At 41.1% G+C, this 9785-nt stretch overlaps 1 protein-coding gene across 1 annotated transcript; it reads left to right on the plus strand.

Annotated features, from left to right (window-relative positions):
- Positions 1-4044: 4044 nt before the first annotated feature.
- On the plus strand, positions 4045-8759 carry LOC119300691 (calcium-dependent protein kinase 28). Its single transcript, XM_037577589.1, has 7 exons — positions 4045-5240; positions 6604-6747; positions 6853-7005; positions 7154-7269; positions 7738-7905; positions 8004-8228; positions 8321-8759. The coding sequence occupies exons 1-7, from the start codon at positions 4646-4648 to the stop codon at positions 8480-8482; spliced, it is 1563 nt and encodes a 520-aa protein (XP_037433486.1). The 5' UTR covers positions 4045-4645; the 3' UTR covers positions 8483-8759.
- The last annotated feature ends 1026 nt before the right edge of the window (positions 8760-9785 follow it).

Below are 9785 nucleotides of genomic sequence, written 5' to 3' on the forward strand. Positions count from 1 at the left end.
CCCATGTATTTCTTCAATAGGAGGTAAATTTTTAACATCCTCGACTTTAATACCTTTTTCCTTCATAGATTTCTTTGTCTCTTGCATATCTTCGGGACTGAGATATAATATACCCCTCTTCTTCGGAGTGGGTTTAGGCGGTGGTTCAGGAATAGTCCAATCATCATAATTTTTCATTATTTTATTCAACAATTCTTCAGCTTGAGCAATAGTTAGTTCCCTAAAAACACAACCAGCACAACTATCTAGGAAGTCCCTAGAAGCATCGGTTAGTCCATTATAGAAGATATCAAGAATTCCATTTTTCTTAAGAGGATGATCAGGCAAAGCATTAAGTAACTGGCAAAGCCTCCCCCAAGCTTGTGGGAGACTCTCTTCTTTCGTTTGCATAAAATTAAATATTTCCTGTAAGGCAGCTTGTTTCATATGAGTAGGAAAATATTTTTCAGAGAAGTAATAAACCATATCCTGGGGACCACGCACACAACCAGGAGCAAGAGTAGTATTGTACCAAGCTTTAGCATCACCCTTTAATGAGAAAGGAAATAATTTGAGAATAAAGTAATAACGAGTTTTCTCATCATGTGTAAAAAGGGTGGCTATATGATTCAACTTAGTAAGATGTGCCACAACAGTTTCAGTTTCATAACCATGGAAATGATCAGATTCAACCAGAGTAATTAACTCTGGGTCGACAGAGAATTCATAATCCTTATCATCAATACAGATAGGTGAAGTAGCAAACTTAGGATCACATTTCAGTCTAGCATTCAGAGATTTTTCTTTATACTTGTGTAGTAATTTCTCTAGATCATCTCTATCATTGCAAGCAAGAATATCTCTAGTTGCTTCTTCACTCATAACATAACCTTTCGGTATCTTAGGCAATTCATATCTAGGAAGGCTAGTTCTAGCAGGTGTTTTAGGAGATTCAATTTCAAGCTCATCATCAGATTCAACAACATCATGTTGTATAACTCTAGCAATTTGTCTATCAAGAAATTCACCAAGTGGCACATCATCATTATCAAGAAAGGTACTAGCATCATCATAAGCATCATTCATATTAGAAGTAGCATCATCAATAACTTGCGACATATCAGAACTAATAGCAGGTGGTGGTGTTGCAAGTTTATTCATAACAGAAGGTGAATCTAAAGCAGAACTGGATGGCAGTTCCTTTCCTTCCCTCGTCCTTGAGGGAAATATCTTAGTATTTGGATCCTTCAGATTCTTCATAGTGATAATATGATAATAATCCCAAGTGACTTAACAAATATAGCTATGCTCCCCGGCAACGGCGCCAGAAAAAAGTCCTGATAACCCACAAGTATAGGGGGTTGCAATAGTTTTCGAGGGTAGAGTATTCAACCCAAATTTATAGATTCGACACAAGGGGAGCCAATGAATATTTGAAGGTATTAGCAGCTGAGTTGTCAATTCAACTACACCTGAAGATTAATTATCTGCAGAAAAGTGATCAGTAGCAGAGTAGTTTGATAGTTTTGATAGTAGTGACAGTAGCAACGGTAACAGTAACAGTGGTAGCAATATTTTTTAGCAAGTGTAATAGTGATGGTAGCAGTAGTAACGCAGCAAAATCAATAAGGATAAATTCGTAGGCATTGGATCGGTGACTTGTTGGATGATATTCATCATGAGACAATTATAACCTAGGGCGATACGGCACTAGCTCAAGTTCATTTATATAATGTAGGCATGTATTTCGTAAATAGTCATACGTGCTTTATTAAAAGAACTTGCATGCCATCTTTTGTCCTACCCTCCCGTGGTAGCGGGGTCCATATTGGAAACTAAGGGATATTAAGCCCTCCTTTTAATAGAGAACGGAACAAAACATTAACACATAGTGAATACATGAACTCAAACTACGGTCATCACCGTGAGTGGGCTTGGTTGTTGTCACTCTGGGGTTGCCGAATCATAATCGTAGTAGGTGACTATAACTTGCAAGATCAGATCTAGAACATGGATATAATAATGATAACATAAACGGTTCAGATCTGAAATCATGGCACACGGGCCCAAAGTGACAAGCATTAAGCATGGCAAATTCATAGCAACATCAATCTAAGAACATAGTGGATACTAGGGATCAGGCCCTAACAAAACTAACTCTATTACATGATGAATCTCATCCAACTCCTCACCGACTAGCGAGTCTACGAAGGAATTACTCACTCTCGGTGGGGAGCATCATGGAATTGGCGATGGAGAAGGGTTGGTGATGACGAAGAACGAAGATCCCCTCTCCGGAGCCCCATACGGACTCCAGATCTGCCCTCTTGAGGAAGAACAGGGCTTGGCGGCGGCTCCGTCTCGTGGATCACGATAATTCTTTCCCCCTGATTTTTTTCTAGAATAATGTGAATTTATAGTATCAGGGGGGTCATCAGCGGGGCCACCAGGTGGGTACAACCCACTTGAGCGTGCCAGGAGAGGGGGGCGCGCCCTGGTGGGTTGTGCCCACCCAGGGGCCCCTCTCCGGTGGGTCTTGGCTCCAAAAATTATTATTATTGGTATAAAAAATCTTCAAAAAATTTCGTTTCATCCCGAGAACTTTTATTTCTGCACAAAAACAATACCATGGTAGTTCTGCTGAAAACAATGTCAGTCTGGGGTTAGTTTCATTCAAATTATGCAAATTAGAGTCCAAAACAAGAGGAAAACGTGAGAAAAAGTAGATACGTTGGAGACGTATCAATGCTTTGTATGATGGGTCATGTGACCCCTATTTATAATGTGATGTTATGTATGGCTCTTCGGAGCCTCTTAAATAAATACTTTGAATCGTAGAGTTATGTTGTGATGCCATGTTGTATCTACACATATCGTGCCTATTTGTGTGTATGTTTGAAATGCATTGTTATGTGTGGGATTCAACACCTAGTTATCTGCCTTTGGTAGTCTTTCCTACAGGGAAATGCCTCCTAGTGCTTCCACTGAGCCTTGGTAGTTCACTACTACTCCGGAACACATGGATTGACCGGCATGTATCCTTCTTTGCTCCTGTGTGTGTCCCTACGGGGAAATGACATGCATTGTTCCTTTAAGTCCTTGTAGCTTGCTATGACTTCGGTTCATATACATTGATGACCGCCACGTGCATTGCTGGGTTAGCCATGCCTATCCGATTACGTTTGTGCCACCTTGGTTTATGACTTGTCATGTCGACCCGGATTCTCTATCATATGGATGCTAGCATCACAATCATATACATGAGCCAAAAGATGTAAACGGTCCCAGCCAAGGTAAAGGCGGCAGCCGTGGGTTACCGTGCATGAGGCCGTAAAGTGATATGATATGTTTTATGCTAGATCGTTGTGACTTAGGATCGGGGTCCCGACACGAGCCAAGAAGGCATCGTGGATGCTTGGAGGATATAGGACGTTGGGAATCATAATTCAACTACTGTTGACGTCAAATCGCTGTGGAAAATCGTGGATTGCTGAGTTTTACTATTTTATAGTTCCTTCAGCGCCCAGATTCCTTCATGCATTTCTTTGACAATAATTAATCCATTCACAGTTGTTTTGTCAAAATGAAATTAACTATAGAGTAACCACGAAACTTTTGGCCACCTAACATCTGATCCGTTCACCGTGGAAGTACACCGCTATGAAATGCTACTTTCCTATCAACAATCATGATAAAATCAAGCAATATTTTGAAATAGAACAGCTTCAAACAAAAGGGAGTCTGTTGTGTTAGATGCCAGGGACTTGTATTTCTTTATATTGTACGGATAGTTGTTTGATTCACAGCATTGTAATTTGTAATATGTATTTTTGAAAATTGCATTATGCTTTAAGAAAAGAATTCCACTGAGTCCTGTTTCTAGAAAATACATTTATGGTTTTTCATGGTGCTAGTATAAATATAAAGTAATTTTAAGTATTGTATGATGCAAATGAAACGAAAAATAAAGAAGTACGTACTCCATAAGTAGTAACATATGTGACATAACTGTAACTATTTAGAAAAAGAATATCAGAAACAAAAAAGGCTCGGAATAGAAGTTTCCGACCACGGTTGCCTTCTTCTTCCTTCCATCCTCTCCTCCATCCCTCTCACGGAAGAGAATAAGATAACCACCGCCATGCTCCCCCACATGCCCATGCCCGAACAATTCATCCCCATGTGCAAGCCCAATCGCCCCCGTGACCCAACGAGCCATCGAAGCCAATAGATTTTCCAACTACGCATGGAGCGAGAATTCAATCTTCGCGTGTGACCGGTCTCACCTGGAATTCCTGCAAGGATCCACCCAGGAAGAGGAACAGAGCAATCCCATCGCCACACATTTCTCCCCGCTCTTCGGACGGCGGAGCCGCCATAAACCTCCCCTAAAGCTCCTTCATTAGCCTCTGATCATCATCTGTTCCGCCAAGAATCCCCCAAGGCAAGAGGGCCCGCTCCAAGATCCGATCGTTTTGTGAGTTGTTCAATCGCAATCCCTGTAAATTTCCTAGGAAAGAAACCAGGGATCGTGGACGCAGGCGGGAGACAACTTCCATTTCCCATCGGTTGTTGGCGTGGCTCGCCGCGGTATTTTCTGACAAGGGGTGGGAAGGGAGGCCCGTACGGTTCTTGATCCCGTGGAGAGCCGCAGCTGTCGACTCCAATGCAGCCGGACCCTAAAGGCCCCGGGAGGGAGAAGGCGCACGCTCGGCTGCCGCCGCCGGTGACGGCGCCGTCGGTGGGGCGGCCGGCGTCGGTGCTGCCGCACAAGACGGCGAACGTGCGCGACCACTACCGCATCGGGAAGAAGCTGGGACAGGGGCAGTTCGGCACGACGTACCTGTGCGTGGACAAGGAGGACGGCGGCGAGTACGCGTGCAAGTCCATCCCCAAGCGCAAGCTGCTGTGCCGCGAGGATTACGAGGATGTCTGGCGCGAGATCCAGATCATGCATCACCTGTCGGAGCACCCCAATGTGGTTCGCATCCGCGGCGCCTACGAGGACGCCCTCTTCGTGCACCTGGTCATGGAGCTCTGCGCCGGCGGCGAGCTCTTCGACCGCATCGTGGCCAAGGGGCACTACAGCGAGCGTGCCGCTGCCCAACTCATCAGGACGATCGTGGGGGTGGTAGAGGGGTGCCACTCGCTCGGTGTCATGCATCGGGACCTCAAGCCGGAGAACTTCCTCTTCGCGAGCACGGCCGAGGACGCCCCACTCAAGGCCACGGACTTTGGGCTTTCCGTCTTCTACAAGCCTGGTTGGTTGCTATTTCGTTAAATTATTTGATTTGATTGATGCAACAATTAGCGATGCTCTTGGTGTTAAATTGATCTTGGTATTTACGGCAACCTTATCAATACGCCATTTGAATAGATTGCTCAGTTGAGGAATGAAAATATCCATATGGTTTATATTTAATTGACGAAAAATCAATATGATATGGTAGTTTGACGGAAAATCAATAATGCTACTCCCTCCGATCCATATTAATTGTAGCTGATTTGATTTAGTACAACGGTGGGAGCACTGTAAATGCTATGTGGTTTGACTGTTTTGATCTTTGAAGTCAATTTTATACTCTTTTACATAACGGAGGTATGTTACATAACCATATTTTTTTGTAATGTTGCCCAATAATCTGATGGAAATTCATAAAGTCGCAATAAGTAATTCTAGCCTGGATTAGAGGATAAGTTTGGTAAATGGGTATCAATACTTATATTGGTCAAATATGGTACAGTACAATATTGTGGGCTATGAAAGTGGTTTCCAGTTATTGACTTTGGCTGGGAAACATTAGCAATTTTGGGTATATGGCCTTCCATGGGCTGGACATCTAGCTTCTACGTATGTGCTTACTGTTGTGTTACTGTACCATAGTTAATTTTTCTTTTTGAAAGAAAGCCAAAGTTCAGCGCGGCTAACTAATCCACTAGTACCTTAGTTCATGAGACACAACTTCGTAGAATATGAAAGTACTCGTACATGTTAAGCTGTATTGCGAACTGCGATGTATGGATTCTTTTTGTCCTCCACGCTGAAAATTGCTGCAGACAGGAGAGCTTATGTTCACAGGGTTGCACTTTAAAGAATGACATCACTGCAAAAAATTTGATTGTGTTACAAGACGTTGCTTAATATTTTCTAGAACATATACACTGTTAACATGTCGGTGCAGCTAAATCTCTGGCCACCCACATGTTTACAAAATCGAGTCAATAACATGCCAAATAACAATACTTCCTGGCTCCATACATGGGCACTGAGCAGCAAAAGAATGTGAAACAGAATTACAGAAACAAGAACAAGATACAGTTTTATAGTCAATAAAACTAGACAACTGAAGGAACTTTGCTTCACGGAGCTGTTAAATGTGTATGTGAGGACATGTGGGACAACTTAGTGATTAATATTTTGTCAAGATAAATTTTTGTTGCTAGCAGAACAGAATTTGTCAAAGTCGCACCTGCGCTGCCATGCTTAATTTAGTGCATAGTGACTAGTTAATGGAATCTTGAGTTAATGCGGTCTACCATTTTATTTCGCTAGAAATGAAATGATTAATAGAACTTGCACTAAAAGTTTGTTGACAATGAAAACTCTCCCTTCTCGTTTTTCAGGAGATAAATTTGCAGATGTTGTTGGGAGTCCCTATTATGTTGCACCTGAGGTGCTTCTAAAATGCTATGGCCCAGAAGCTGATGTCTGGAGTGCCGGAGTAATTCTGTACATTTTGCTGTGTGGTGTACCTCCGTTTTGGGCAGGTAGATTATTTACTGTTCGAACCATTGAACTGCTAGGTCTAGATCTATTATCATTTGCCAACATTACCATGTTTGAGTGAATAAAATCTGTTCTTCTCCTCTCAGAAAGCGAAACAGGAATTTTCAAGCAGGTTTTGCGAGGTAAGCTTGACTTGGAAACTGAACCATGGCCTAGTATCTCTGATAGTGCTAAAGATCTAGTTCGTAAGATGCTTATCCGTGATCCTACAAAGAGAGAGACTGCTCATGAGGTTCTGTGTAAGTCTTGCTCTGTCATTCCCTGTGTCACATAAGTGTATTTTTACTAATAATAACAATGCTGCATGCATCTCCGGATGCAGAGACGGGGGAGGTTCTCCCTTCCATTATCTGAAAGAAGTAATAACAATGGTATTTCCCATGTCAGGTCATCCATGGATTGTTGATGATTCTGTTGCACCTGACAAACCTATTGATTCTGCTGTTTTGTCAAGGCTGAAACACTTTTCTGCAATGAACAAGCTGAAGAAGATGGCATTGAGGGTATGGAATCTTTTTGTCCTGTTAGTGACATGTAGCAGACATTGCACGCTAAATTCACTACTCTGTCTTTGCACATCAGTAGAGTTAGTGCTCTATTACAACATTACATTATTGCTTCCTTTTTCTGACACTTCTATTATACATACAAACACTGACTAGAATGCGTTCACTGAAAATGGAAGTCTCAAGTGAAATTATTTCATAACTATCACGCATATGTAACGAAGGAAATTGAGATTTTAATAAGAAATATAAATTATTGTGTACCAATCTTGTCAGTGGGCCTTGTCTCTTTGTGATTTGTATGATTGTACAATCTTGTTTGCTTGGACTCTTGGTGAAGTGGCATCTCGCAGAATAATGTGGTAATATTTTTGCAACTGCTGAATAAAGATGGCAGCAAAGTGCAACGTGAATTATCTTGTACCTTGATCTTTTCAGGGACCAAGCGTGTTTGTGTTCTTGCAGGTCATTGCTGAAAGTCTATCTGAGGAGGAGATCGGTGGCTTAAAAGAATTGTTTAAAATGATTGATACTGACAATAGTGGGACAATAACTTATGAAGAACTGAAGGATGGCTTGAAAAGGGTGGGATCCGATCTAATGGAACCTGAAATCCAGTCTTTGATGGATGCGGTTAGTACTACAGTCTTGTTGAGTCCATAGGTCGTAATTGCAGTCCAGCACTTTTTAGATAGTAGTACGCACCATTGAGTTTTATCCATCTTTTTCAGGCTGATATTGACAACAGCGGATCCATCGACTATGGTGAATTCTTAGCAGCTACATTGCATGTGAATAAACTGGAGAGGGAGGAAAATTTGGTGTCAGCATTCGCATTCTTTGATAAAGATGGAAGTGGCTTTATAACGATTGATGAGCTCTCGCAAGCATGCGAGAAATTTGGCCTTTCTGACGTTCATCTTGAGGATATGATCAAGGATGTGGATCAAAATAATGTTTGTCTTTTTAGCATTGTTTTTCACCACTCCATTCTTCTCAGCTGTGACTTATAATAGACTTATCACTTGACATATAAATAATTTTGTAGGATGGACAAATTGATTACAGTGAGTTTGCGGCTATGATGAGAAAGGGTAATGCTGGTGGCTCCAGTGGGACCAGTGGGGCTGTTGGGGCAGGAAGGAGAACCATGAGGAACAGCCTGCATGTGAATCTGGGCGAAATATTGAGGCCCGGTGGATCCACCTAACTCGTATATGAGAGGGTTGTGCTTTCCAGATACTACTGTCTGAAGTGTTCACCTGGATCCATCGGAACAAGTGATATAGTTTGGCCACTGGGACGCTGTTGAATTTTACTAGTAGTGCTAAGTAGTTGAGCAAAGCATACTATGGTATTTTTAGTGTAACAAAAATTTAGGTGTTTGACATGCCATATAAGTTTCTTTTTGTTTTATGATGATAAATTTATGTTTGTATCCATATCAACTTTTGTTGTTAAAGCACAAATTATTGTTGGGTTTTTCATTAAGGTAGGTATTGATTTTGTTCCATACGTATATTCTAATGGCTTGTGTTTTAAACATGTGCTTGTAATAGAGACAAATTTGTACGAAAATACACAGGTGAACATGGTTCCACACGCACCCACATGAATAATAAATTCAAAGAAAATACTAGAAATAAACAAAAAATCTGAAATTTTGGGATATCAAACTGACATTGGGGTATTTTGGAGTGAAGAAAGTACAATCTGATGTTACTGTTCCTTTAAATAGTGTTTTTGAATATAGCACAGATTTTGTCTTTTTTGCCCAGATTGCCATGGGTGTCATTTCTTTGTGAAACATCGTACTCAAGTAGAATGGTCGATCATGTATACTACAAAAAGATTCAGTTTCTTTTTTAGTTTTTCTTTCGCATTTACTATTCATAGTGGGTGCATGTGGAACCATGTCCCAAAATATCATATCCCAAATTTTTACTATTAGTGTGAGTTATTACTTGAGTTGAAAGGGTGGGCGACACATAAGGTGCAACATTGCTCTCTAAGCCAGTGTGGAGTTGTAACCGTAAGTACAGATTTTGTGAGTCACAAATCACAAACTTTCTTAGATAACGAGCTAATATTGCATTCATTAAGGATTGAAATGTTGCAAGAGCATTAGTTAGCCCAAACGGCATAATTATGTATTCATAAAGGCCCATATCAATAGAGAATGCAGTTTTGGATATATCCTCAGAGGCCATCTAGAATTTGATGATATCCACTTCTCAGATCAAGCTTTGAAAATACTTTTGCTCCTTTCTATTTATCCAAAGGTCTTCTATCACTGGTATAGGGTACTTTCTTTTAACTGTAATTACATTGAGTTTGCTAGTGCAAAGCCTCCAATATCCATCTTTTTTTTTTCACTAATAAGCTGGAGAGGGGTACGGGCTACTGTTTTGGTCTGCATAATGATTTCATAATTTTAGCCTCTGTTGTGAGTGGAATTGTGTGGTCACAAAACCTAGTAGGTGATAATGTAGAAGATTCACTGAATCACTACT

Source organism: Triticum dicoccoides, chromosome 5A (assembly GCF_002162155.2).
Source record: "Triticum dicoccoides isolate Atlit2015 ecotype Zavitan chromosome 5A, WEW_v2.0, whole genome shotgun sequence".
Lineage (NCBI taxonomy): Eukaryota > Viridiplantae > Streptophyta > Magnoliopsida > Poales > Poaceae > Triticum > Triticum dicoccoides.

Bases quoted from the DNA above. Each gene is read 5' to 3' on its own strand.
- LOC119300691 (XM_037577589.1), top strand. From the start codon at position 4,646: ATGCAGCCGGACCCTAAAGGCCCCGGGAGGGAGAAGGCGCACGCTCGG. The intron at 7,906-8,003 runs GTTAGTACTACA...CATCTTTTTCAG, and splicing joins TCCAGTCTTTGATGGATGCG to GCTGATATTGACAACAGCGG. The intron at 8,229-8,320 runs GTTTGTCTTTTT...ATAATTTTGTAG, and splicing joins AGGATGTGGATCAAAATAAT to GATGGACAAATTGATTACAG.